The sequence below is a fragment of the Kwoniella botswanensis genome, chromosome 1 (genome assembly GCF_036426115.1).
Source record: "Kwoniella botswanensis chromosome 1, complete sequence".
Lineage (NCBI taxonomy): Eukaryota > Fungi > Basidiomycota > Tremellomycetes > Tremellales > Cryptococcaceae > Kwoniella > Kwoniella botswanensis.
In genome coordinates, this window is record NC_088599.1 from 9,823,826 (window position 1) to 9,850,205 (window position 26,380).

The 26,380-nt window shown below is 46.8% G+C and overlaps 10 protein-coding genes across 10 annotated transcripts; 4 read left to right on the forward strand and 6 right to left on the reverse strand.

Annotated features, from left to right (window-relative positions):
- Nucleotides 1–611: 611 nt before the first annotated feature.
- L199_003717 (uncharacterized protein) lies at nucleotides 612–3,050 on the reverse strand (the record flags this gene model as incomplete). Its single annotated transcript, XM_064889446.1, has 10 exons — nucleotides 612–932; nucleotides 1,026–1,125; nucleotides 1,203–1,391; nucleotides 1,455–1,508; nucleotides 1,564–1,720; nucleotides 1,794–1,988; nucleotides 2,058–2,185; nucleotides 2,246–2,356; nucleotides 2,437–2,549; nucleotides 2,610–3,050. 10 exons carry the CDS (start codon nucleotides 3,048–3,050, stop codon nucleotides 612–614), a joined length of 1,809 nt encoding a protein of 602 aa, XP_064745518.1.
- Nucleotides 3,051–3,625: 575 nt separating this feature from the next.
- L199_003718 (uncharacterized protein) lies at nucleotides 3,626–5,795 on the reverse strand (the record flags this gene model as incomplete). Its single annotated transcript, XM_064889447.1, has 10 exons — nucleotides 3,626–3,672; nucleotides 3,723–4,184; nucleotides 4,235–4,273; nucleotides 4,328–4,642; nucleotides 4,696–4,724; nucleotides 4,777–5,012; nucleotides 5,071–5,150; nucleotides 5,203–5,225; nucleotides 5,281–5,547; nucleotides 5,632–5,795. 10 exons carry the CDS (start codon nucleotides 5,793–5,795, stop codon nucleotides 3,626–3,628), a joined length of 1,662 nt encoding a protein of 553 aa, XP_064745519.1.
- Nucleotides 5,796–6,371: 576 nt separating this feature from the next.
- Nucleotides 6,372–9,370, forward strand: L199_003719 (uncharacterized protein; the record flags this gene model as incomplete). The annotated part of the gene is made up of 14 exons (XM_064889448.1): nucleotides 6,372–7,405; nucleotides 7,459–7,684; nucleotides 7,729–7,816; nucleotides 7,861–8,012; nucleotides 8,067–8,123; nucleotides 8,170–8,329; nucleotides 8,381–8,487; nucleotides 8,537–8,574; nucleotides 8,622–8,640; nucleotides 8,745–8,782; nucleotides 8,836–8,937; nucleotides 8,991–9,018; nucleotides 9,072–9,215; nucleotides 9,272–9,370. 14 exons carry the CDS (start codon nucleotides 6,372–6,374, stop codon nucleotides 9,368–9,370), a joined length of 2,292 nt encoding a protein of 763 aa, XP_064745520.1.
- Nucleotides 9,371–9,427: 57 nt separating this feature from the next.
- Nucleotides 9,428–10,750, forward strand: L199_003720 (uncharacterized protein; the record flags this gene model as incomplete). Its single annotated transcript, XM_064889449.1, has 10 exons — nucleotides 9,428–9,447; nucleotides 9,503–9,556; nucleotides 9,611–9,748; nucleotides 9,800–9,843; nucleotides 9,896–9,909; nucleotides 10,047–10,063; nucleotides 10,129–10,354; nucleotides 10,411–10,428; nucleotides 10,490–10,613; nucleotides 10,674–10,750. The coding sequence occupies 10 exons, from the start codon at nucleotides 9,428–9,430 to the stop codon at nucleotides 10,748–10,750; spliced, it is 732 nt and encodes a 243-aa protein (XP_064745521.1).
- A 312-nt stretch (nucleotides 10,751–11,062) lies between these two features.
- Nucleotides 11,063–12,656, forward strand: L199_003721 (uncharacterized protein; the record flags this gene model as incomplete). Its single annotated transcript, XM_064889450.1, has 3 exons — nucleotides 11,063–11,162; nucleotides 11,223–12,262; nucleotides 12,312–12,656. The coding sequence occupies 3 exons, from the start codon at nucleotides 11,063–11,065 to the stop codon at nucleotides 12,654–12,656; spliced, it is 1,485 nt and encodes a 494-aa protein (XP_064745522.1).
- A 108-nt stretch (nucleotides 12,657–12,764) lies between these two features.
- L199_003722 (uncharacterized protein) lies at nucleotides 12,765–14,479 on the reverse strand (the record flags this gene model as incomplete). Its single annotated transcript, XM_064889451.1, has 10 exons — nucleotides 12,765–12,799; nucleotides 12,853–13,035; nucleotides 13,102–13,392; nucleotides 13,452–13,487; nucleotides 13,543–13,637; nucleotides 13,689–13,757; nucleotides 13,812–13,848; nucleotides 13,909–14,043; nucleotides 14,090–14,314; nucleotides 14,377–14,479. 10 exons carry the CDS (start codon nucleotides 14,477–14,479, stop codon nucleotides 12,765–12,767), a joined length of 1,209 nt encoding a protein of 402 aa, XP_064745523.1.
- A 244-nt stretch (nucleotides 14,480–14,723) lies between these two features.
- Nucleotides 14,724–16,159, reverse strand: L199_003723 (uncharacterized protein; the record flags this gene model as incomplete). Its single annotated transcript, XM_064889452.1, has 8 exons — nucleotides 14,724–14,936; nucleotides 14,987–15,136; nucleotides 15,188–15,374; nucleotides 15,417–15,535; nucleotides 15,588–15,755; nucleotides 15,810–15,943; nucleotides 16,006–16,056; nucleotides 16,117–16,159. 8 exons carry the CDS (start codon nucleotides 16,157–16,159, stop codon nucleotides 14,724–14,726), a joined length of 1,065 nt encoding a protein of 354 aa, XP_064745524.1.
- Nucleotides 16,160–17,282: 1,123 nt separating this feature from the next.
- L199_003724 (uncharacterized protein) lies at nucleotides 17,283–18,567 on the reverse strand (the record flags this gene model as incomplete). The annotated part of the gene is made up of 3 exons (XM_064889453.1): nucleotides 17,283–17,567; nucleotides 17,637–18,325; nucleotides 18,375–18,567. 3 exons carry the CDS (start codon nucleotides 18,565–18,567, stop codon nucleotides 17,283–17,285), a joined length of 1,167 nt encoding a protein of 388 aa, XP_064745525.1.
- Nucleotides 18,568–19,970: 1,403 nt separating this feature from the next.
- On the reverse strand, nucleotides 19,971–23,648 carry L199_003725 (uncharacterized protein; the record flags this gene model as incomplete). Its single annotated transcript, XM_064889454.1, has 14 exons — nucleotides 19,971–20,197; nucleotides 20,248–20,312; nucleotides 20,372–20,469; nucleotides 20,664–20,794; nucleotides 20,837–20,918; nucleotides 21,189–21,604; nucleotides 21,745–22,372; nucleotides 22,454–22,679; nucleotides 22,736–22,766; nucleotides 22,826–22,973; nucleotides 23,032–23,095; nucleotides 23,147–23,216; nucleotides 23,272–23,344; nucleotides 23,388–23,648. The coding sequence occupies 14 exons, from the start codon at nucleotides 23,646–23,648 to the stop codon at nucleotides 19,971–19,973; spliced, it is 2,520 nt and encodes an 839-aa protein (XP_064745526.1).
- Nucleotides 23,649–24,062: 414 nt separating this feature from the next.
- L199_003726 (uncharacterized protein) lies at nucleotides 24,063–26,319 on the forward strand (the record flags this gene model as incomplete). The annotated part of the gene is made up of 4 exons (XM_064889455.1): nucleotides 24,063–24,713; nucleotides 24,771–24,972; nucleotides 25,025–25,923; nucleotides 25,987–26,319. The coding sequence occupies 4 exons, from the start codon at nucleotides 24,063–24,065 to the stop codon at nucleotides 26,317–26,319; spliced, it is 2,085 nt and encodes a 694-aa protein (XP_064745527.1).
- Nucleotides 26,320–26,380: the final 61 nt, after the last annotated feature.

Sequence of the window (26,380 nt, forward strand, 5' to 3'; positions counted from 1 at the left end):
GGAACAATGAGTAATGAACAACAAGCAATGAGCAACGAACGATGCACACACGATGAATTAAACAAAGCAATCAATGTGTAACATCAAATTTACCTTACACGGCAACACAGCAAGACAGCTCAGCTCACAAAGAAAGCTCCCGGAGGAAAGGCAGTGCAGGTTGATACCTTTGACTTATCTCGCTGGTGAATATTTGTTCGGAGATTACGAGTAGAATCACATGAAACGAGGGTCAATGAATGTATGCAGATGAACAGCAGAACATGGCTGGGATAATGCGTCACAAAGTGAGGTAGCTCTACGCTCTGCAGATGGATCAACAACAGTCTTCAATTCAGTAATGTAACTCTGGCTACTCGATTTTGGCCGTCGTTCCTCGTCCTCAAACTTAGCTTAGTCACTATGTGCCTTTCTATGAACTTGTGGCAGGTGCGAAGAGCATGTCAGAGATGCTTTTTGGCTAGTCCGACTATATTCACAGACGGTAAAATGCAGCATCAGTACGGCGGATGCTTTCTTTTTGTGTGTGGGATTCAGCTAAATGAGCCATTGAGCCATTTCATCTCGCCGATGATGGAAATGTCAGATCATATGTATTGGGATATTCTAGATCACTGTCCCTGTCTGTGAACATCCTTCCTATGGTTGGACTGTAGCCTACGTGGGTGTTCTCTCTCGTCCCTTAGCCTGTCGTCTTCCATGACCGACTCTCCTTCCATATGCTCCATTCTACTTTCTAGATCGTCTGAACCTTCCATCAAACCCTCCGCTTCTATCCTTTTCCTTTCCTCAGCCATCAGAATCTTACTGTAGGGTGAACGTTCCCTGATCCAAGGACCTTTGAAAAAAGCGATGAAAGGAATAGGAGCAAGTAGAAGCGCGATGCAGCCGATCATGAACAACCCCCACCGAGGGGTCATCGCGTCAAATAGCTATCGAAGGAAAATTAGTGTTCAGTATGTCTTCCTTGGAGCCTTTCAATCATCCGACAAGCCTAGCCGGGTTGGATAAATCGTATAACTCACTTGGTTGGTGAACATAGCGAAACTACTTCCGACTAAGATACGAAGAAAGGACATGCCAGCGACAGCTGAAGATGCATGCGAACCATAACATTCCGATAGACTAGATGGTGATCAGCTCAGCGAGTTTCTCTGCTGGTCGATTGTCGAGGATCAAAGTATTGATGCTGAAACACTCACTAGATGAAACACGTCTGATATATCGTGAAGGCAGCTGCCAAGATAATCGCTATACCGATGCAAGGGCCAATCCAGTGAACGTTGGGTACCGAAGTGAGTCCGAATATGACACATCCTATGGCGAACACTATACCTGCTGCACATGGTGCATACAGTCGTGCTTCTACTCCTATACGACCAACATTCCTCCTGAAAAGCTGAGATCAGCATCGGAAAACATGAGGGAGTGATCACAATTCGACAGTCACGTACTTGTATAAGGCATCTTGGAAGTAGTTGAGAAAATACCCTATCACAGTACCAATACTGAATTGACATGATTAGCGAAGAGATGGACAGCGACAGCGACCTTGAAACTCACACTATAGCCCAATATGTTGATCCTGCAGCAGTGGTTCCGAAGCCGTAAATAGTCTTGAAGACATACGGTAGACCAGCAATCTGTATGAAGAAGACACCCCATACCAAAGCCCCCCATATCGCAAAGAAGGTAACTACTGGTTCCATCGTGACGAATACTGCTTAGATATGCCATTGAGCAGTATATAAGTACAGAACCATGCTGGCTTGTCGAATCGACCTTTCACTCACGAATAGGTCTGCTGAGACTCTTCCTCATCGCGGTCCAGAAAGGTTCTTTGTCTACCTCACTTCTTGCTGTATATCTCCCACCATCCTGCATCCCTCTTTCATCCCGCAGCTTTTTTGCTTTCCGTCTCAACAACACTGGAGCCCGAGTCTCTCTCAATATCAAAAGCGTTATTGGCCAGTATACAGCGAGGATAACTGTTTTTGGGTTAGATTGCATCAGTATAGCACGGGGGATGTAGGAGACCAGAACATTCAACAACTCACTCATTTGGATCCAAACAATCCATCTCCATTCTAACCTACTATCCGCTTCGGCCCAGCACATAACCGCTGCTCCCAGCCCAGGTCCAAGAACTACTGAGAGGGTGAATAATGCCATGGGTACACCACGTCTGTGAGGGCATGTCATGGTAAGCATGGCTGCAATCCATCGAAGCGCGATGATGACTCACTTATGGGGCGGATAAAGGTCCGACACAGATCCAGATACCACCGTCGCACCCACGCACCCTGTTATACCAAGAAGAAACCTTCCGACGAGGATTGAACCGATGTTCTTGCCCCTAAGATGGACGAGAAGAGTCAGTGAACGGAGGTTTCGCCTACAAAGGGTACGGCGAGAAGAATGATATGACACACTCACACTCCGTGAGATAAATGGCACAGAGTATATGTAAATATCGAAATGATATACATCCAATAACGACCGAATTCTTCTGTTAGAGGCGCTATGGCGAGGGGTCCGATCGCAAAGCCCTTTGTTACAAGCAGATTTTAAGTGGATTACCTTGCAGCGAGTTAGTACAGAAAACTCACCCATCCGTACAACGATATCCCTGCAGCAGCTTGTAGATCGGTCGCACCAAGATCCCTTTTCATTGACGGTATACCAATGGAATACGAGGATGTCTCAAATGCTGTGATGTTTGCGAAGAACAAGGCTACAGCCATTATACCGAGCTTACGTCGTTTTGAAAAGAAGAATGGGTTCTCTTGCGACCCAGGGGGGAAATCTACCCATATCACTCGTACTTCTTCATGCTCCTCTACTGCTTCCTCAGAAGATTTTGATAGCGATATTATACCACGAGACGTTTTGCCTAAGACTGGTCCAAGCGTACAGCCATCTGGAAGAGTTGCGGGCGCATCGAGCTTTTCTGCTGTACTGGCTGTAGTCAGCACTGCCGAAGGTATCAAGGTAGTTGACGTTGTAGTCGATTGTAGTCCATCGCGGCTGCTTTCATCTAGGCAGGTCATTATACAAGCAGTCGATGGTCAGTTCCAGAAGCAATCACACGCATCCCCAATAATGTACGTATAGTAACGATGAGTCGATTCATGTAACTCGCGACATTTTCGAGGAAATCGACAGCGAGTTTGGCATCGCTAAAATTCCATCGGTCTAGTCCGAGACCCGGCAAGTTCGGCAAAACACCCGGTACGGCCGTATTTCAGCAATGTTACGAACAGTTCTGAGATGCCTCGAGCCTGTGTCTGAAGGGCATATACTGCCAGACATTTCATAATAGGTATTCACATGCATAGTATGGATGGTTATGGATACACATTGTTGGAAGGGGTTAATCATATATGAATGAGCGTTTGCTATATACAACGGAGAGTGTGGTTCATTCGAATAGAAAAATCGTCGATAAGAGTAGATACAGTGAAAGATCAAAAAGCCCGCGATGGCTTTGAAAGTAGCGAAGTGATCGATACCAAATGGTTCTTGGATAGGGATTCGAAGACGTGATTGGAAAATTGGGTAGAAGGAAGATACTGAATCCTGCTGAGCGACAGCAACTTCGAAGGGAGTGAAAGGGCAATGGTGTCTAGGTAGCGTTACTTGAATAGGGGGACCAGAAGGAAGGCAAGACATCTACACTGTACTCAGCGACGCTTCAGACTGAAGAAAGTCGTTTTACTCACAATCTTTAGCCTTGAAAGCCCACCATTGGGTAAAGTCGCTCTCGGAACCATGTTTGCGGCCCATAAGACCCCATCGACCTCGAAGCCCCATTCCGACCATTTTGTCGACGAGGGAGGGATCTTCACCAAGATCCTCAACCCAAATGATGAGGCGATCGGGCTCATCCACCGTCGCAACTTCTTGATCCAGTGGATTAGAATCATCACATGCCGAGTCTTCCTCGTCGTCGTTTGAGTCGTCCGTATGGAATCGATTATGGGTTCGCCATTTCTCCTTGGCAGTCCAAGGCGCTGGAGCAGTAACTAAACGATGGCAGCGAGTTGCATAAGCTGGTACACCAGGATCTTCACTGATTGGTGGGAGCACAGATACTACGCGTCTACGAGCATAAGGGATGTATTGGATGAGCGAGATGTGACCGATGTCAAATGGTCGAACGAATGGGACCAAATGAATATACACTAGCCAGCGGCGTTAGCAAAAGCGATCATTGTGTTAACGGTTTACTGACCCTCTTCTTTGGTCAAAGCGACGGGACTATCGTCAATGACTGAGATAAGTGTCAGCTTGGGCTCGATGCTTTTAGAACGGATTATCTACCCACTCTTGCTCACAGACCATCCACCGTCATCTGCAACCTCTTCCGAAGTTTTTCCCTTGGCATTCTGCTCACCCCAACTTATTGAACCTTTCTCCAACCCTCCTCGCTCTGATCCACCCCACGATCCACCATACATTGTCCAATTGGCACGATTCCAGCCGGTCCCAGAGCTCAACACGTCTTCCAGCGCCTTGGCATCGAGTAGAGCTTGTGGTGCAGAACGAGCGATGTCACAAGCTTTCCTCAATGGAGCTTGCAATGCTGGTTCAGGCAGCACATCGTAGTGTACGAGGAAGGACAAGAATGCGGCAGTGATGACTACACACATGGATCATCAGCACCTTCAAAATAACGAAAACAGCAAGACATACCTGTAAACTTATGTGCAGGTTCGAAATCCCTATGATGAACAGAATCAACGTTATTACCAGCTAGACGACCAAGATACGCACCATCCAGCCTCGGCCTCTCGTCGGGCCAAAGCAAGAATCCCACGAACACAGTTTTCTGGATCTGTGAGAAGAATGCAGACCTCGTCTACGTCCGGACCTGAGTCGGTTTCGAAAGGGGTGCACTCGTTACCTCTGCTCGCATGCGATTTCGGAGCGACATATTCGTAGCCGTGAGGACCAGATCCAGACCAATGTCTGCCTTGAAATGAGCTTCGCAGACCGAAAGCATTGCGAACCTATAATGGCGTGAGCCTGGGTGGTGAGTTTCTGGAAGGTCGAATGTGGTCCACCTACCAATTGAAACAACCGCTTGCTTCTAGTGAATTGGAATTCAGCGTGTCTTGAGTATTCAAAGTCTCTAGTGGCGGAAAGTACTGTTGTATGATCAGCTGGGAGGGTTCGACGAACACTCAGGTGCAAACCTACATCGTGAGAAAGGTGGAATCGCTCTGGATTTATGGATATAATCAGTAAAATTGGGTTCAAAGCTTCCCGTGGACTCACTCATCGTAATCCGATTTGCTAGTGCCTTCCGGTTCATTCCAGGTAGGGTCATGTCCGATAAGCCAACATTCCTCCTTGGCGACTCGGAAACCTGGTCTTCCAGCGGCCTCCTTCCTCCTATGATCGGCTTCTCTTCTTTTGGTTCTTCTCGCTTCCTCTTTCTCTTCGAAGGAAAGTCCAGCAAAAGGATGTCCGACTGAGATCAGTGGAGTGTTGGTACTATCGCATGGACGCGCATGTTTCCTTTGAGCTGAGTGAGTAGGTGAACTGTAAGTACCAGATGATGCTCGTCATGTAGCAGTAAGTACAGAAGAATCAATCGAATCATTCCTGTTCTACCTAGTACAATACATCTCGTCAGTCCTTACAGTCTTGGGAAGCCATAACCCATAGTCGTTCCACTCTGAGATAGGTTTGAGATTGATGATAGGCGGGACTGACAGGAATGGAGGGAAGACGAGCTGATCTGGGATGACGTCAGCTTGGGGAGGGAGAGATTGGTGAAGGTCATTCATCATCAAAGGGCGTCGAGTGAGGGATGCCCGTGCGGCAGTGAGGATCGAGAGCCGCAACGAGAGGAACGACGTCAGTTAATATGATGCTAGTCAGAGGTAGAGGAGGTGACAGTAGGAAGGGAGTGAAATATATCCATGTATGAGTTGAGACTGAGAGAGGAGAGAGACAAGTTGAGGGAGAAAAGGAAAGGACAAGGACAAGGAGGATTTGATCCAAGATATCACCGTAGTAGTGACGCACAGGCCAGGGGAAGCTTGATTTACGTAACAACGAGCATGACGTGCATGATTTCTAAGTTTCAATTTTATTATTTACTTTTATTTGTTTGTTTATTTTGTTTTACTTTGTTTTGTTTACTAGCCCCGTTCCTAATCTCATCCTCATCATCCCCTCACTCTGGGATCTCTCTTCTTCTCCGCGGTTACCTCGATGAAAACGTAAACAAATACACAGACACACACAGGCAACCATCTAGTGTTATATCCATATCATACTTTACACATCCACAAGATACATGTACATATACTACACCTGTTCCTCCCATCACACTCTTTCCATCATCACGACATCCTGCAATGCCAATATCCTCCCGCAAACCACCTCCCAGCCCACAGCCATACCTGGCGGCTTCCACTTATTCTCACTCGGCAGACAGCCACTCACCCGCATACGCTCCTTTGCCCTCACAAGGATCCAGAAACCCTTCACCTGCACCACCCTATGATCATCGGTTCCCAGCCAGTCCCGATCCATTCACTGGAACCCGGATGCTAGCTTACGGCCCATCGGGTCCAGCCCAGACTCCCAGCATACAGCAGAGCTATAACCCTCCTTATGCCGCCCCTCCACCGCAGTCTGCGCAACCGTCCTCGCAGCTGGCCAGCAATCGTCTGCCCTTCTTTGAAGCTGCTCTAGCACGTTCAAGGGGAGAAGTGATTGCAGAGCCTCCTTCACAGACCGGCGCGACTCCAGGTTATGGTCAGCCCCTACCGTCCTATCTTCCTCCACCCGATCCCAATCATCCCAACTTGGCTGTGGGCTTCACTCAATCCAATACAATCAGATTCGCGACCTCCCACAGTCCGGGCTATGCAAGAGAGTCTTCTCGCTCTCCCTCTCCAGGATTAGATGAGAGCTTTGAGGAGGGCTATGAGAGGACATACAATTATGGGGGTGAGCACGATGTGGAGAAGGCTTTATTGGATAATGGAGATCTTCTGCAAGATCAACCGGGGGCCCTCAACCAGAAAAACTGGGAAGAAAAACCCGTGGATTACTTTGGAGGTCATGACGGCGATCTCTCTCTTCCCCCTTTCAGAGGCGCTGTCGGAACTGATCCAAGCGGTGTACCAAGCATACATGTTCGTGGACCAACAGATCCAGCATTCTTATCTGCACATCCAGATATGGCGGCATCATCAACTCAGCACTTCGGTCCCGCTCCAACGGGTCGGGTAGGTCGAAGGACCCATAATGCTGCGGGACATCGTCGGATCAAGCAGTCAGCCACCCTCGATGATAACGGTTTCTTCGCAGTCGATATGCCTATCCCCACCAGACTGGCCCAATTTTTACCCGTTAAGGGAGTTGAAGAGCAGAAGAGTACAAGGTGAGTGTCTGTTTGAGACAGGTAACTCGATGAAAGCTCACATTATCGTCAAGGTATACTGCCGTTACTACCGATCCCGATGATTTCCCTACTTCCGGGTTGAGACTTCGTCAGAATATGACCGATCCTCCTCGTCAAACTGAGCTCTTCATCGTCATTACAATGTACAATGAAAACGCCGAGCTGTTTTGTCGGACGCTATACGGAGTGATGAAGAATATTGCACATTTGTGCGGCAGGAAAAACTCGAGGGTATGGGGGAAAGACGGATGGCAAAAGGTAAGGGAAAATGCCAAAGACAAAAAACGCTGATGAGATGCCAGGTGGTGGTCTGCATCGTTGCAGATGGGCGTAAAGCTGTTAATCCTCGAGTATTAGATTGTCTTGCTGCGCTTGGTGTTTATCAAGAAGGTAAGCATCTTTTTGATCAGGATCATGTTGCTGATCCAACGTAGGTGCTATGACGAACAAGGTCAAGGATCGCCCAGTTACCGCCCACGTCTTCGAATATACAACCAGTTTTGCACTAGACGCGGATCTGCATTTCAAATACCCAGACAAAGGGATCGTTCCATGCCAGATGATCTTTTGCCTGAAGGAAAAGAACGTAAGTAACGTGATCGAAATTGTTTTCCATGTCTGACTATTGTTTCCACCATAGGCCAAGAAGATCAATTCGCATAGATGGTTCTTCAATGCCTTTGCTCCTCTACTCTCGGTAAGTACATGACCATGTGCGAGGAACGAAGCTGAAGATCTTGTAGCCCAATGTCTGCATCCTGTTGGATGTTGGTACGCGACCTGCTCCAAAATCTTTGTATTACCTTTGGAAAGCTTTCGATCTTAACTCGAATGTCGGTGGAGCTTGTGGTGAGATTGCAACATTCAAGGGCAAGACATGGCGAAGTCTGCTCAACCCGCTGGGTGAGTCGAGAGCGAACATCTGAGAGAAAATCACTAATCTATATCATGCAGTCGCGGCTCAGTGTTTCGAGTATAAAATGTCAAATATACTGGACAAGCCGATGGAAAGTCTGTTTGGATATTGCTCGGTGCTTCCAGGAGCGTTCTCGGCTTATAGGGTGAGTGTAATCAGGAATATTGCAAATTCTGTTCTCATGCCTGCCTTAGTGGATTGCCCTCCAAAACAATGCCGATGGTACTGGGCCGTTAGCTTCTTACTTTCAAGGAGAGAATCTGCATACCGGTAAAGCAGATACCTTTACTGCCAATATGTAAGTGTTTCACTTCCATGGGATGGATTTCGCTAATCTCTGTTTTGATAGGGTGAGCATTGCGATATGAACTCGATGCTTTCTGCTGAATTTTCGTTTTCCAGTATCTTGCTGAGGATCGTATCCTTTGCTTTGAGATTGTGTAAGTCATCCATGAATTTGTTTCGTTTAGATTAGAACTAACTCTTTCGACAGTGCGAAGAAAAAGGCCAATTGGGTGCTCAAATTCGTCAAATCCGCTGTAGGAGAGACCGATTGTCCTGATACTATTCCTGAATTTATCGCGCAGCGTCGAAGGTAGGTGCAGCCGCCATGCCTCCATCTGTAAAGGCTAATCACAGTGTCCTTAGGTGGCTTAACGGATCCTTCTTTGCTGCTGTAAGTCATTCTCCTTCATTTATGGCAATTGCGACTGATGAAATATCCCATAGGTGTACTCACTCATCCATGTTGCGCAAATCTGGCGATCGGATCATTCTCTCTTGAGGAAGCTGGCTTTGATGTTGGAATTCGCATACAATGCTCTGAATCTATTGTTTTCGTGGTTTTCACTCGCCAACTTCTACATCTTCTTTGTGAGTTGTAAATTCCTACTGAGATATAGCACTATAACGCTGATCAATCTTGATAGGTGATTCTCACTCGAGCTTTGGAAGGAGATGCCTTCAATATCCCTCGTATCGATATCTTGAACTCGATCGCACAGGTGAGTGGAACAAAGGAGAGTTAGAGCTTACCATGATAGTACGGTTACTTGGGTGCGCTGGTGGCTTGTTTCATTTTCGGTATGGGTAATCGGCCTCAAGGGTAAGTTTTTGTCGCGAATTTCCGAGTGATGAGACATGCTGATCTCCCTTCTCAGTTCTCCTTGGAAGTACAAAGCCACAATCTACTTTTTCGCGGTATTGACAACATAGTGAGTAAAGGTAATGACCATCAATTGGGGGTCCGAACTGACTAGGTGTGTCAGTATGCTCGTTGCTGCGGTGCTTTGTACGGTTCAGGCAATCAAGAATTTTGATAGTCCTGTCTTCTCTCGTATGGTAGTGTCATTGATCTCTACTTATGGTATATTCGTGGCGAGCAGTGTCCTTGCTCTGGATCCATGGTACGTTCTGAGCTGTGTGAGCAAAGCACATTAAACTAAATGATCTGGTAGGCATCTTTTCACGTGCTTCATTCAGTACATATTATTCTCCCCTAGTAAGTTGATCTTTTCCAGCACATTGATTCTCTGCTGATTCGTTCTATACAGCATATGTCAATGTTGTAAGTTAGATCGGGCATCCTTCCTCGACTCCAGATATGTTGTATGTTGACCCTCGAGTATTACGCCTCTTCAAGCTCAATGCCGTGAGTTTTAAGGTTTTCAACCTCAATTGAGTCCCAGCTGACATGTTTTACAGTATGCATATTCAAACTTGTAAGTCTACTTATCTTTCGACGACCCGAAGGTAGGATACTAAAAGTAGTCCGACCATCTTCTAGGCATGACTTGTCATGGGGTACTAAAGGTTCAGACTCGGTTCAGGAGAGTGACCTCGGAGCTGTCCAGGGTATCGGAAAGCATGTGGAAGTCGAGTTGGTATCAGCCCAGCAAGATATTGATATCGCCTATCAAGACGCACTGGACAACATCCGTTTGAAGGGGACTCGAGTAGAAGAGCTCGATAACAAAAAGGACAATTCGGAGCAGGCGCAGAAGGATATCTATGTGAGTGACTTCCAACATTAGAGAAATGATTGTATCTGATCGCATGATTACAATAGGCCAATTTCAGGACAAACGTGAGTTGACGATGGTTGAAAGTGCAACACCGCACAGCTGATATCAGTCTACAACAAACAGTTGCTTCTCTGTTGGTCGCTATCGAATGCGTTATTGGCTAGCGTGATTTTGTCCGGAGGTGTCACCTCCACCTTTGACTCGGCAGGAGATGCTCGGACTGCGGTTTACATGCTGATCATATTAAGTGAGTGTTCGATAACTACATGGATGTTTAAAAATCTGTTGATCATCTCTTTCTTCCTAGTCTTTGTTGCTGGTATGGCTCTTTTCCGATTCATCTGTTCAACGATGTACCTCATCATTAGATTGTTTGCCGGATAATGAGCATAAAGCGGGAAGTCTTTATTGGAGTGACCGCATAACATAGATTCTGCATAGAGCATAAGCATGTCTTGAATAGAGTATCAGTGGAATGTAACAGAATGTCAGAAGTGAAAAAGTCTAATCGAGCTCTAAATGCCTAAATGCCACAAACCGATGAAATCAGCAGTCAATCCACACGTCAAGCTAAATTCCACAAAAGTCCAATTTCATCTCATCTCCAGTCATCTTCTAGTCCATAGTCATACATCTGCCTCTTCGTTCATCTTGATGGTATCTCACAAGCTCGACCGCTCATAATATGGCACTGCGATGCATCAGGACTCACCTGCTGCTTCTGGCCATATCCCGTCCTTGATCCTATCTGATCTGGCGAAAGAGCTGAAGGATGAAGATTGCCAGGAGACTAGAGGTATGTGATTTCCATCAGTAGATTATGGGATTCATTTGATGGATCTCTTCTTTCTATTAGATATACAGGCATGCGGTCCTGCCGTACTTGGCATCGTGTCCGTATGCGTAGACATGCTCTTGCAGTATGGAGTCACGGCAGAGGCTATTAGTCACAACAGAGCAGACATGAGCATGGTCATACTCAAATTGAAGACGCTCGAAACCCTATCACATGAAATGATCAATACTATACCCTTCAACTTCGTTCCAAAACACTGGCTCCGCCTATATACGGATATATCGCTCATACGCGTCATTCATGACCTAGTTACAGGTCCAGGAGAAGGAACACAGGAAGAAGTTGAAGTCGAAGGGTTCTGGATGGAATCTATCCGTAGACTTGATAAAGCGATCATCGTCGCTGGTGCTATAGGGAATCGGAGGAAGAAATGGGTTCTAGATCTGATCAAAATCACACAAACCAAGTTATCTCTATCGCCTTTGAAGGGTGACGACGTTCAGGAATCAAAAAGAAGGGCGAAGCGATTCAAGTTCGAAGAACCACCTCTGGATACATCTCTTCTTTACGCTCCTAACCCTATCCCAGTCTTGGAAGAACCCCCATCCATCGAAGAGTATCTACAGAATCATCTGAACCATCCATTCATCCTTCGCGGCTATCTCAGGGGGACCTCCTCTTCTCCACCTTGGCCAGCTTGCGATCGTTGGTCATCCGCAGAGTACCTTATAGATACTGTGGGAAGGGGACGTGTAATACCGGTCGAAGTTGGAAAGGCGTATGACGATATAAATTGGACCCAACGAATCGTCCCTTTCACGGGATTCCTACATCGAGCAGGCTTCAGGATGGACCAGATCGATGATGAGAGGCGTGATGCAGGACCGGGACCCGGTTCACCTCTCTATCTCGCTCAATATGCGTTATTTGATCAGTTCCCCGAATTAGAAAAAGACATGTGCTTTCCAGACTACGTATGGTCAAATCCACCACCGCCCGATGAAAGTTCTTCGTACACGTCTCCTCCAAACGATGATGGATTGATTGTGAATGTCTGGGTGGGAAGTGGGAATAGTGAGATCATCAGTCCAGCGCATACAGTGAGTCAAACCTACAGACAGCCCGAATCTTATGCTGACCTGGCACCAGGACCCGTACTACAACTGCTATGCTCAGGTACTGGGACGTAAACGTGTTTGGCTCGCTCCTCCTTCCTGTGGACCTCATATGCACGCATATGGAGAGAAGACAGAAGTCGGTGACGGTCTTGCAGACCAGTACATGACGAATACTTCAAAGGTACCAATCCTCAAGCCGATAGACGATTTCAAGAGACTAGAATCAACCTATCCAGAATTTTTTGATCATGTATGGCCCAGAAGTCTAGAAGCGCTCTTGGAGCCAGGTGATATGATGGTGATGCCTCCAGGTTGGTGGCATGCTATGAGGGCAGAGGGAACAGAACCCGCATGGAGTGTATCAATGTGGTATTAATTCATAACAAAGCGAACGATGCATTCAGGTGTAAATCACGCTATTCGTTCATACGGGTATACTGAAAGATCGACCTCTTCAAACAATCTCAAATCAAATCTTTCTGCATCATCTACCTGAGTTGGGTTGATTCCACGAGAGAACTATATAAGAGGTTAGCGAGATTGGCCAGTTCCCGGTGTTCACACCAACTTACGCGACATGTCCCCCAACTTCCTTGGTTTAACGAGATGTCTGATCAGACCAGCGATAGCGAGAACGACACAAAGTATAGCTGCAGCAATGTAGGCCCATCCTAAGAATGGTTGTTTGCCTCCTATCCATGATACGGTCGAGATGACGATGGATTTTGTTCCCGTGAATTGTTTGACGGGATAGTCTGGGTTATATATAATCGTCAGTCTGCAGTAAATATGATGATATTTTTGATAATGGCTTTACTCACTCATGTATGCAGACACTCTGTACCTTCCTTGAGTCATCACTTCATCATCGTTCCGAGCCCATAGCTTTCTGAAAGTAGGTAATGCTGCAATCCTCATCCAAATCTGGAAATGCTCGTCTTCGTATAAATTGGGGAATTCTGTATAACCGTCGGGATAACGACGAGCCCAATTAGGAGGTGGTAGGACATCGGAAGGTGAGTCATAGCCTGGTGTCACAACATAGTTCTTCTTGATACCTCCCCAAGCTATTCCCTTCTCAGTAAAATTGTAGGTTTGGTTCTGAGCGCCATCTATGGGAACGGTGTCAGAGAGGATCCTGCTAATCGCGATGACAGTCCTGTCGACTCACTCTGAGCATTGAGAAGTACCACTGGTCCAAATGTATCTATATGAATAGTCAACACAAAGCCACATACCCTACCAGACGTAGATATGCTCACCATTGAAAACACTATTGGCGATAAGCCCACAAGGATAGTAAGGCTTGCCTCCTGAAGAAGTGATGGGTTTGCAATCCCCGCTATCGATTTGAGATCTACTGGGCAGTCAGTCTAGAACCACGAAGGATGTGGGTTGAATCACTTACGCAGATCTTCTGTCACCCGTTAGTTGAGATGTATCTAGACTCATCACGTAACGACGGTGATTCTGGTAACTGAACTTGAGGTCAGCGAAGTAGACTATCAAAAGAGTGGAAAGAAAAACTAACTAGTTGGTCAATTTGTAATATAGGAATACACCGGGTCCTGTAATAGCCTTATTCTGTCAGCCTGTTCTACACCAATGCATAGGAGAGTAGCACCTACCCAAGTTGTAAGGGACTTCGAATTCGATCTCACATCTCGCCTCCTGCCCAACTGATCTGGACGAATCATTACTAAAGGACCAAGTAGGCGCGGAAATGGACGACTTTGTATCTGAAGAGCCCGACTTAAACGCATCTAAAAACAAAGGTCAATACACGAATCACTCAGATCTCTGACTCACAGTCATAAGCGCTGCTTGGCATGGTTTGGAAGGATCCATCTGTTGGAGCGTCGACATCACATTGAGTGTAGTCCAGAGTTATTGTTGTAACCTTCCCACTTCCCCAGACTATCAGAGCTCCGATAGGAGCGAAGATCAGGCCGATGATAAACAAGGTAGGTAGTACTGCCTTAGGAGTGAGGATTGGCTGCCATGCCTTGAGACGTTGTTGCTTGAAAGCGGTGTCTATAACGCGTAATCTTGGTCAATTACTCGTGTAAGGGGGAAAGATGAGAGGTGATACTGACTCGCGGGTCTCTTTGACCATTTGACTTTCTCCTTCTCTGTCGGTGCAGCCGCTCCATCCACGTCGGATGGCCTGTCCTTGGATTTACGGTTGAAGATTGCCATGATGCCAGGTTGATGAAGTGAGGATGAGAGCAGATGGTGGGTGAATGTGAAGATAAACAAAAACAACAAGACCGACGCAGGCGATTAAGGTGGTAATCCAGTGATCCACGCCGCAGCGGAATCAAATTCATACTATACTCGTATATCTGTCACAACAACGTATACGAGTATACGATATACATAGGGGATCAAGCTATGCATACAACATTTATACAAGTGGAAGCCCATATCTTGTACAGATACATCAAGCGAATACAAGTTTACGAGCCACGTTACGACCAGGTTGGGGTGACTCAGCTTTGCGTTTCATTGCTCCACTTCCAGATGAATTCAGAGCGGGTTTGCCTTGAGTCTCGTCAGGAGCCAGAGCACGAGGTCGAAGCTCGGCTAAGGGTTTTGGCAATGATGCTGGAGGAGTCGGACGTGGATATGACGAGAAGAAGCGATGTTCGAGTGCCTATAGCAAGCCAGTTAGCGTGAACGTGAGTGAGCAGGTATCTCACGCACCTCTCTGGCAGAGACTCGAGCTGCAGGGTCGTATTTGAGCATGTCCTTGACGAGATCTTGACCTTCCTTGCCTATCGAAGATATCATGTTCCACCATGGATTCTTAGGATACGACCCGATCTCATGATAATCTGGAAGCTTGGTATGTCCCTACAAGTCGCTAGTCAGCAACGTCCCGATAATAGGATTAGGAATATTCACCGGCCAATCCTGCTCAGTGGGCGTTCCCATAGCATGGAATGTTTTCTTGAGCTGATCAATATCCGTTTCACCTGATAAGAAGGGGACACGAAGGATGAGTTCGACGAATATGGTCCCAATAGACCACATGTCGACGGCGGTAGAATAGAAACGAGAACCGAACAGAAGCTCTGGAGGTCGATACCATCTATCATATATCAGCTATAATGCCGCATAGTTTGAGACTCACCGAGTGATCACTTGACAAGTCATTTTGCTGCCTGCGTCTCCAAATTCTCTCGCTAGACCAAAATCCGCTATCTTCAGCTCCCCGTTTGATGCGATAAGCAAGTTGTTCGGTTTCAAATCCTACGGCATCAGCGTATGCACACGAAAAAACTTGACTCACTCTATGTAATACCCCATTCCGATGTATATACTCCAGACCTCGCAACGACATGGCTATCCAGCTTTTGATATCTGCATTCTGAAATATCAAAGCTTTATCTCGGATGACAGCTTCGAGATCTGTATCGAGGAATTCGAGAACCAAGTTGATATTCTGCTTCACAGAGAAAACGTCGAGAAGCTGTTCGAGGTATTGTATCAGAGAGATACGAAGTGCAATGAGATATGTACTGACACCGATGATATTAGGGTGATGCAATTCCTGCAGAAACTTGACTTCTCGTAGAGCGGTCATATCCAATCCATCCTTCATTTCCCCGGCCTTGATCTTCTTGATGGCCACTTTGCGCCCCGTCGATTTCTCATTACCTACAAGAGTTCGTCAGAGGCATCATTCAATGGCGACATGATGCAGTGTGGGATACACGAACCTTTGTATACATTAGCAAATGTACCCTCTCCCACTTTAACACCTTTTTCCCCTACAGCGAAAAAGTCATCAGTCTGACCAAATCTCCACCATCTGATGATCCGACACTTACATCGAGCAGCCCTCTGAGTGTTCTCTCTCACGGCTAGATCCATGATCTTTGCGTCTATGCTTTTGATGCTGAGAGTCAGGCGAAGAAGGCAGTGTTAAACAAATAGACAGTCGACACTGGTTTACTTGCTGCTTTATTCCTACAGAGAAGCGGAGACCCCAGTCTCTTTGGGTTTTAGGCGCGCGACTTGCATGTCAAATACGAGCAGCGAACACTGACTATACTTCGCAGTACATCGAGTTACTGCACATGCACCTTATCCTAACTTTATACCACATATCTGATGACTTGGCTCGGAAAGAGGCAGCGATCCAGGAATAGGACCGATGTCAGATACCTGACACGAATGATGGCCAGTTTGAAAGATGTAGAAGTAATCTGTGATCTCTAATCCTCGAGAATAATCATTCCTGGCTATTCCTGCGCTAGAGGAGGAGCGTTCGCGGCCGTCGCCAACTGATAATGCCCAAGATGCTTGTGTACTTGCTCGAGCACCTTGGCTCCTTCGTAGGCTTGACCGTCGACGGCTTCTCTGAATCATAGCCCCATCTGACAGAGATAGAGCTAGTGCCGTCTTCTGGATTCACTCCGAGTGCGAGAACTCCTGATCAGTGGTGTACGCCCGAATGCTGAGACATCATCTGTCCAGTGAGATTATGTTGTGACCAACTCAGACTGCAGCAGCAGGTCCGTGTCATCTCCGAGAGTTTGCTACAACGAACCCGCCATGACGTAACTGCCGTGGATTACCAATCAATGGTGTCGATTATAACGGAACGCCAATTTCACTAGCGTGGTTCGGACGTGCAAAGTCTTATTATCAACGCCCCAAACGTCAGTCAGTCAAGAATCACATCGCGATAACATGGAATTATCGTTGATATATAGCTTATTATCGTTTGTCAAGTATCGATTGGCAGAACCATGTCGAGGTTGCACGCCGTGTGCGGTGCGTTTATGATATCAAGGCGGGTACGATATAAAGCGTGCAACAAGTTGATATGAATTGATATACACATTACTTGATCCTACAATGAGATGCATGTAATCAAGATTGATCGCATAAGGAACGTTGCTCTCCTTCATGCACATATGTACTGCCAGATTGTATGAACTTGACCATGAGGAATGAGGAATATGAGGATTAAGTTACATAGCTAGAATTTTCAACGATGTCCGTCCATATGTGGTTGGCGATCACGAGATGGACCGTCAAAGCTTCTAAGGGAGATTGGCAGGGACGGAGAGGGAAGTGTTGTGGAGGCATTGCCTGGCAGGGCACTACGGATAGGGGGAAGTCGAAGAGGTGGTAACTGTATATTTGATCCATCCTGGTGGGTGGATCGGGGAAAAGATTCAGAACTTGAGTGTGGTGTTGACCCGAACGAAGAGGAAGAGGAAGAGCTTGGATAAGCCATGGAGCGATCAAGGGGCGGAAGGTTTGGTCGAGGCTGATTAGACGTGATGACATTAGCCAGTTGTTGATTGTTCCGTTGTATCCGACGAGTCAGACTACTTACATTATCTCCGTCCACCATGTTTGCGTGGTGGGAATGGGGAGTATGGCCATCGACCCTGTCCAGTCGAGGTATGTGACCATCAACCCTGTCCTGACGAGGCGTGTGACCATCAACCCTATCCATGCGAGGAGAATGATCTCCATCCATCATATCGTGGCGATGAGAACGGTCGTGGGAATCTCCATCCACCATATCTAACCGATGAGACCGACGACGATGATGATCATCTGCCATATCCATACGACGAGAGTGATCATTTTCTCCATGCCATGTTCTCCATCTCCTCACTTCATCTCTTAGCTGTTCGTTCTCCTCAATGAGATTCCGCACGTCATCTTGCAATCGTCTATTGGCTGATTCGAGCGAAGCTATACGAACATCCGTATCAAGAGGAGTTTCTCTACGCTCAGGCGAGGTTGATAGATGAGTAGGATTGGAATTGCGTTTTCCAGGCCAATGAGCTCCGTCTACACCATCACTATCTACTTGGGCATGACGAAGATTAGAGGAACGAGGTTGGAGGGATGTGGAAGGGTGACCGGTACGAGAGAGACTTTCGTCGACCTGTCGGATCAAGACTTCTTTCTCGGATTCTAACACTCGAATTCTCTCTTCTAGACTATCTTGATATCCCTTCTTTCGACTCCTGAACCGCTGAGCTGCTAGTCGGTTCGCTTCACGCCGTCGGACTAGCAAGATGTCAGCTTAAGTCTACTAAACCAATGATGAGAAACTTACCAGATGCGGTACCGCCAGGTGCCGGAGGATTGGTGGAGTATTGATGAGCAGCGTTGTATCCTATCTCAGGTGATAAAGGCGGCGAGCGATGACTGTGATCGGAAGTGTGAGAGGATGAGAATGAAGCTCTGCGTTTGAGGGAAGAAGCGGGTGAAAGCTGCACGGGACTTGGACCATCAGACACATTAGGCATGGCGAAGGGGATGACGTTGATCCATCCGAGATGGGAATATGTGTATCTTCCGTATAAAGGTCTGAACTTGATGTATAATGTTGTATGAAGAGAATGTATGTGAATGTGAAGACAGTAAAAATAAATGAGATTGATAGGATAGATGAATGAACCGGATTGCTGGAATCGGGTTTTATGAGGGCGAGTTCCTGATTTTGGAATGTGGGAATAATTTGTTTTTGAGGATATAGAATAGATAGAAATTTACTCTGGGTTGTTGTATCTCTGAAAGTTTGGATTATTGAATTATTTTAGCATCTAGCTATTCTGCCAGGCCCGTGGTATCCACTGATGTAGTGTAAGAACAGTATGTATCTTCTATGTAGTGTAAGAACAGTATGTATCTTCTACTATTTTCTAGATCCAAAAGGAAAAGACGTAATAATGAACCGGACGAAAAGACAGAACGATGGTGGTTTTTCCCTTCCACTGCGTATGATTGCGAATGGTTTTGTCAGCCCTGGTGAGATCTGGGCTGTATGGGGTTACGATCAGGAGTAGATGGTCGAAGAAGACGGAGGGGGGATGGGAAGTGAGTGGTTACTCATTAGTCATTTATATATCCAGAGACCCATTAGATATAACCCTGACGGTCGATGAGCCATCATCAGGATGTAGGTATGAGAATCAGATTCCAGCAAACAGGACACAACCGTAATACCAACCAGTATTTCAGGATTGGACCCTGGATGATGAATGATCTCTCATCCGCAATTACCTATTCAGGCAGTAATTTCCCATTTTAGCGCGTTTCCGATGCCGATGCCTGTATCAAACTAACCCAATTACCCAATGGTCATGACAAAGTACAGTCCGCGTTACCATGCCCAATGCCGAGCGATGGACAGAACGGGGTTTAGATCAGACTGCTGAAGGTCAAGTTTGTGAATTCCAGATGGATATCATCATTGAATCAGACATTCTTAGTCAGATTCATCATCCGGCATGTCCGCTATGTGCTAGTTAGTGCTGTCGGCCATCCACCGTTCACATCACCTGGGCCTCATTATCTCATCATACCGTCGTCAATTCCAGCAAATCAATCACCTCACTTCACTTGTCATCATGATACCAAGACATATATCATAATCTATGGCTATCGCGGGAAATTCGAAATTTTGTCCTTTGGTATCGGGTCAAGAGAGGATCATTTCCCGTGAACGTCATCCGGTCATTGACCATTGAGACACCCAAATCCAGAACGGGAAGCTTAAACGACACATCCAGTTGATGAGGCTGAAAGTCCATATCAGGGAATTCGGAGGGAGATCATTCATTCTCGATGCAAATTTGTGGAGGACTGCTACAGTGAAGTTATAAGGAATATATATTCTATGCCTTTCAGAATAGCCAGCAGCTTGACATCACGTGACGTTGATCACCTCTTCGCACCGAGAACATAGAGAATTTTCTCTTTCGGCATTGTAAAGCCAGCAACGAGGACACTGGAACCGTGTAGCGGGACCGAGGAGTACCGAAATCGGCTCGTTCTCTATGACCAATGATGACTCATATGTCCATTCCATTGTGTTCTGATCCGCAGATGACGATGACCCAACGGAAGATACACCAAGCAGTGCCGAAAGGGTGCCTGCTGACGTGATATCAGCATCATCGCAAACCCCGTAAGACGTAACTTACCACTGTTTTCAGAACCTAAAACTTTACTCAGATAGACTTCCGTCTGATTCCCAACTTTGATACGCCTTGTTTTCCAGACTTAGCTCATCGGCTCTCTTACAGGACAAAGAGATTGCTGACTCACTTTTCGGCTCGAGCGTTCTCCACCAGTCTCTGCACTTCCGCACGAAGTGATATAATCTGACTCATCTCAGATTTCACCGTCGGGTTCAACCAAGAGAGCTTCGTCATCAGCCCAGATCATGATACACTTCAGACTTACATCTGGATTCCAGGGTTCAAGGAAAACTGAAGCTTGTTTACCGCCGATAGTTTCGTAGATTTCCTCCGCTAAATGCGGTGTTATGGGAGCTAACAAACTCGTCATGCGACGCAGAACCTAAAAATAAGCGCACTTCCACTGGAACTGAACTTACATGATACAGAACAGCCACGATGGCCCTTCTGGTTGGGCTTTCGAGTGAATCGCAGTACATGGTATCTTTGATGATGTCGAAATAGAACGCAGATAGAGTGGAGGTTGCGAATGTGGTTGTCGAATGTAAGACTATACCGGTGTTAGCGATATCGACGAAGGGATGTGACTTACCTCTATTGAATATGTGAGAATCATATGCTTCTTGAGCTACGCTTTCAAGGTGACTCAATTCGTGAAGAATGTAACGTTCAATCTGACGGTCAGCCCATTCATGCTTACATCGAACTCACCGGTCGCAGAGAAACGTCACCCAAAGCCTCATGCTGGGCGCCTGTATTGGCAATCAGGTAACGCAAGGTGTTTCTCAATTTTCTCATAGCTTCAGTGGCGTTAGAGATGGATGTGGGCCCGATGGACACATCGTTGGTATAGTCCACAGATGCTGTCCAGAGCCGCAAGATATCGGCACCTCGGGGCGTGAATTGCTAAATGTCAGCCAAGCGTTCTCCACCAGTAGACTCACCTTCTTCCCATGTATAATCTCCATAGGCGACAGACCATTGCCAGCTGATTTACTCATTTTGTCTCCCTGTTCATCCATCACGAATCCATGGGTGATCACCGTTCCATACGGTGGGATCTTCTCGGTTGATGATATAAGTTTAGTCAACATTGACGACTGGAACCATCCTCTATGCTGATCCGATCCTTCCAGATAGACATCAGCCGGAGGTTGGCGGGACAACCCTTCCAGAAGAGTCCATGATGAACCACTGTCAAACCAAACATCTAACGTGTCAAAACTTCTAGTGATATTCTGACCTTGTAGATGTGGTGGTACAAAGTCCTCATCTTTCCCTTCCCACCAATGATCCACACCTTTCTTGTCTAGTACTCCTATGATATGTTCAAGCGTTGTGCTATCCATGATAGGTCCATCTGGTCCAAAAAGCGCCGGAATGGGTACACCCCAGCTCCGCTGCCTGGATATACACCATTCGGATCTTGATGTAATGAAGGCTTCTAATCGTTTACGAGCTGATTTCATAAGCGTGGTCATCCGAACAGTTTTCACTCACATATAGCAGGGTGGAAGTGTACCCTGTCCATCGCTTCAACGGCAGAACTTTTGACACCCTCCACATCAGCGAACCATTGAGGAGTCGCTCGAACTATGATGGGTTTCTTGGATTTCCAATCGTAAGGATAACGATGTTCAATCTTCTGCTCAGCAAGAAGCACATCGCTTCGGCTCAACAAGTCCACCATGGCATCCGTTCCCTTCCCTAAGACCTCTTTTCCTACCAAAGAGTAAGCAATGTCCCCTTCCACCCAACTTTCAAGATCACTGGTAAAACGACCATCGTCGTCAACGGGGCAACGTAACTCTTCCGGCAACATCCCCACTGCGATGAAGGCTTCGTAGTCTTCGTGACCGTGAGCAGGCGCCGAGTGGACTAAGCCTGTACCAGCTTGCGATGTGACATGTCCGGCTGCGAAGATTAAAGGTCTCGGCTGAGATAGAGAAGGAGGATGGAATAGATGGGTGTATCGAGTGCCGACGAGTTGGGACCCTGTCAATATCAGCTTCATGTCGACATTACTACACTCACCAGGCAGCCGGCCGATAATATCTAATCGACCTAGAATCTCTTCCATCGGCTCTAATCTATCAACCCCAATGACCAGTATCCTGTCTGTGCTCGACTTGACTACAGCATATTCCATATCATTGTGAACAGCAACACCCTAATTGTCAGCACAAATTCGATATGTTCTTCGACTCACCATATTGGCAGGTAAGGTCCAGGGCGTTGTTGTCCAAATAGCAAGTTCTAATTTACCCTTCCCTCCACATTCCCTACTATACACCTCGGCAAGGCCCTCGGACATGTCCTCCTCTGCTACAGGAAATCCGACATATACCGATCGTGACTGATGCCCATCTTTGTAGCTGAGCTCGGCTTCTGCTAGCGCAGTTCGGGAAGAAGGGGAGTAATAGGTGGGTCGTAGTCTATGTGTTATGCAGCCTGACTTGTTAGCTTTACCTTGAGCGATACTCAAGCTCACCTCTTTCGACCATAGTCTTGAACAGTTTCAGCTGCCGTATCTCGAAGTCGTGATCTGCTTATCAGCTATGTCTGTGACATGGTGACATACCTAGTGTTCTATATGTCCCATTTTCTCCGTCCCAATCCGCCATCACACCCAACGCCTTCATCTCGCTCTTCTGCACGTCTATCGCATCCAAAGCTACTTTCCGAGCTTCGGCACGGACTTGCGTGGGGTTCAGTGCAGTGTGTGATTTCTAATGCATATAAGCGTTCAGTTCCATCAGGATCCGATATAGAAGGTATATAACTTACTCCAATCGCTGCTAAAGCTTTGTGCTCGATGGGTAGACCATGACAATCCCATCCCGGCACATAACTACGTTTCATCAGCCTTCTTCGGCTTTGTCAGTGCGAAGAATTCACATACTGGACACGCTTTCCCCTTATCAAATTATAACGATTAATGATATCTTTCAAAACTTTATTCAATGCATGACCTATATAGTACACATCAGTAAAGGTTGTATATAAAACAGGTTGAATGTCATTTACCCATATGCAGATTCCCATTGGCGTACGGTGGACCATCATGGAGAACAAAGAGTGGATTGTCCTTCCTATTTATCTATCCGATGCAATGAGCTAAGCCCGAGGTTCCTACCACTCACCTGCGCTTGATAAAGTAGATCTGAAGTCTTCAACCGATACTTCTTCTCTGCTTCTACCACATCTTTGTGTTTGAGCGGGAAATCTGTTTTGGGAAGAAGTAGAGTGTGGGAATAGGCCTTTCTGCTGTCTATCCTTTCCGCTCCCCGCGATGTTGTACTGGCGTATCGTAGCCTAGATCGACAAGAAGACGATGCTGCCAGGTGTTGTAAGCTGGGTCGAAGTGAGACTGCCGGCAAGCGGAACAGCGATCCGTAGGTCATTCCAGATCCAGACCCAGGCACGGGTTGAAGGAGGGTGTTGGGCGATGGGTGGTGAAGAGATGGAAGGTGACAATGGCCCGTGAGTAGCTATGAGGTATGAGGTTTGGTGTATGATCGATCATCTTGGACCATACCATGATATCGAGATCGAACTTTTGGGAAACACGAAGTACGGCATGATCCGAATCAGTCCCAGTCACGTGATACGGATATTTGATATGATGCTTTGGATGTGATTTGACCACGTGGCTGCAGGGTTGTTAACTTTGACGCGCCTCTCCCTCTCAGACATAACAGTCAATCTCATATTGCATCTTCAACCTCTCTCTATCCCTCTCTGACTGTCCAGTTCGTATAGCTTCCATAGAACGAGCCTAGTCTCAGTCAACAGCTGCTCTTCCTCGCCCTCGGGACATGTCAGTCCTCTTGCCTTCCCGAGGAGAGTTGGACGTGTACGACCCAAACAATCCCTTTCAACCGCTGGTCACTCAATCAACATTTCCCCTGGCGACTCGTCCGGCCCCTGCAACAGCTGCTGCCGTGCCAGCGAAGATGCAAGTACACAAGAACAGAAGCGTCAATCATATACAGGAGGGAAAAGATCAATTTGATGTATTCAGATCTTGGAAGAAAGGTATCGATTCAATAGCGCCTAAAGGCTCTCCCGCCAATCGAGAGGTTCTCGCTTCGGTAAATACAAACATCGCAAGCAAGTCTCGAAATCCTCTCACTTCCCTCATTCCTCGTCCATCTGCTACCCCAGATGTCTTCGCACCGGAGATTAAGGCTACACCTACTGGCGCACCAACAAATAATGTTGACGCGGTTCTCTCATCCAAACGTCCCCGAGATCTCACTCAAACATCTTTATCTTCGGTACCGCAGAAGCGTGTCAAGCTCGAGAACAATGCTGTCGATCCAGCTGTGAGGAACGCAAGAGCTGAGGAGGAGAAATGGCGAGCGAAATGGGTCAAGGTATTTCCAACTCTGGTTTTCCATTTTGAGATAGGTGTTGAGGAAGGTGTAGGGAAAAATCTGAGACACCGTGTGTCAAAGATGGGAGCCGTAAGTCAACGTCATATAACCTTGAATGATGCCTTATCGCTTATACTCTGTTGACAGAAAATCGATCAATTCTTCTCCACTCGTGTCACTCACTTGATCGTGAAGGGCAGTGCTTCACCTCAGAAGCCTAAACCAGCTGCGCTCTTTGGTCGGGACACCAATCGAGAATCGAGTAAGAACCCTTTCCTAGATGGAACAGGTGTTACGGACCTGGCTCAGAAGGCGGAAGCGTTGAATATCAAGGTCTGGACTGTGAAAAGTGAGTCTTATGCTACTTAGTCCACTTCATCTATGCTAATGATCGGATGAAGAACTTGCCGATCTGCTTTCGCGTATTTCACCTGTCGAGAACACCAACCATGATTCCCTATCAACCCTGCTTGAAGATGAAAGAATTAACGGTACAAGAGAACGAGATCTATCTGCACCCAGACCAGATTACTACTATTTCAAACCCGGTAGCAAATACCTCCTCGTCGAAGATGCCACTTCGAAGCATAGAACCGTTATGGTGAAAGAATATACATATAACCAGAAAGATGGGGCGGAATGGCCTACTCTATTCGATGGATTTTTACGTGTCTCTACGTCCATGCAGACCAACGTACCTGTTGAGAAGATCAGAGAAAGAGCTTGGAAGCTCTACGTAGAAAGGATTCCTTTTGAGGGAGAACAACCGCCTCACGACTTAAAACGATCTACATCTCTTCGAGCATTCCCCACTACTCCCAAACTTCCTGAGGCTCAACCATATCATAATGCATCGGGCAACAGTGTCACCCTCACTTCAACCATTGCCTCTACTTCTACTGCCGGTACCCCTGCTTTTGGCGGTTTCAATGGACTTCCAGGTCTCGGTGCCAATAAGGACAGGGCGATCATGCAGATGTCCAAGCGAGTGCAAGTCCTTAAAGGAAATGCTCGTCTTGCAGCAGCCAAGCGAGACGATTCCGGTTATGATTCACCATCGGCGCTATCCACTCGACGTGCCAGTATGGGATACTCCCAACCAGCTAAGACGTTCATGACGCAAGAGCAAGTGGTCAAGATGTTACAGCAAGCTCGAGAACCGGTACATGAGACATCTATCACTGTACAGATGAGAATGAGGAACAGAGAGAAGGTCGACATGGGTTTGAAGGGAAGGGAACAGGATACTGCCGCTGGATACTGCGAGAATTGTCGTTTGAGGTATACCGATTTGTCCGTGGTGAGTAAATCCCCTTTCTCCTGTATGACAATATCAATGATGCTGATCCTTATGCTCTTTTAGCATATCGCTTCTAAGAAACACCGACGTTTCGCGACAAACGACGAGAATTTTGAAGATCTGGACAGACTTTTATACACTTTACAACGACCGCTTCATCCTTCAACTGTTATACTCAAATATCCACCTTGTAATGAGTTACACGCAAAAGATGACGATTGCTACAAGTGTGATGTTGACATGGCCTCGGAAACAGGAAGTCAGGAAGGTTCAGCAAGTGAAGCTGAAACCAGAAGTCCAGGAGGAGATAGCGATGCGGTGATGATGTTTGAGGGACACGAGTACCGCTTGTCTGATGATTTGGAAGAAATGCTTGGGCGTGGAGCACATTATTGATTGATTTCTCACGAATTAGGATTGGTATCCCTTTTTCTACCTGTTGGCATTTAATTGTTTG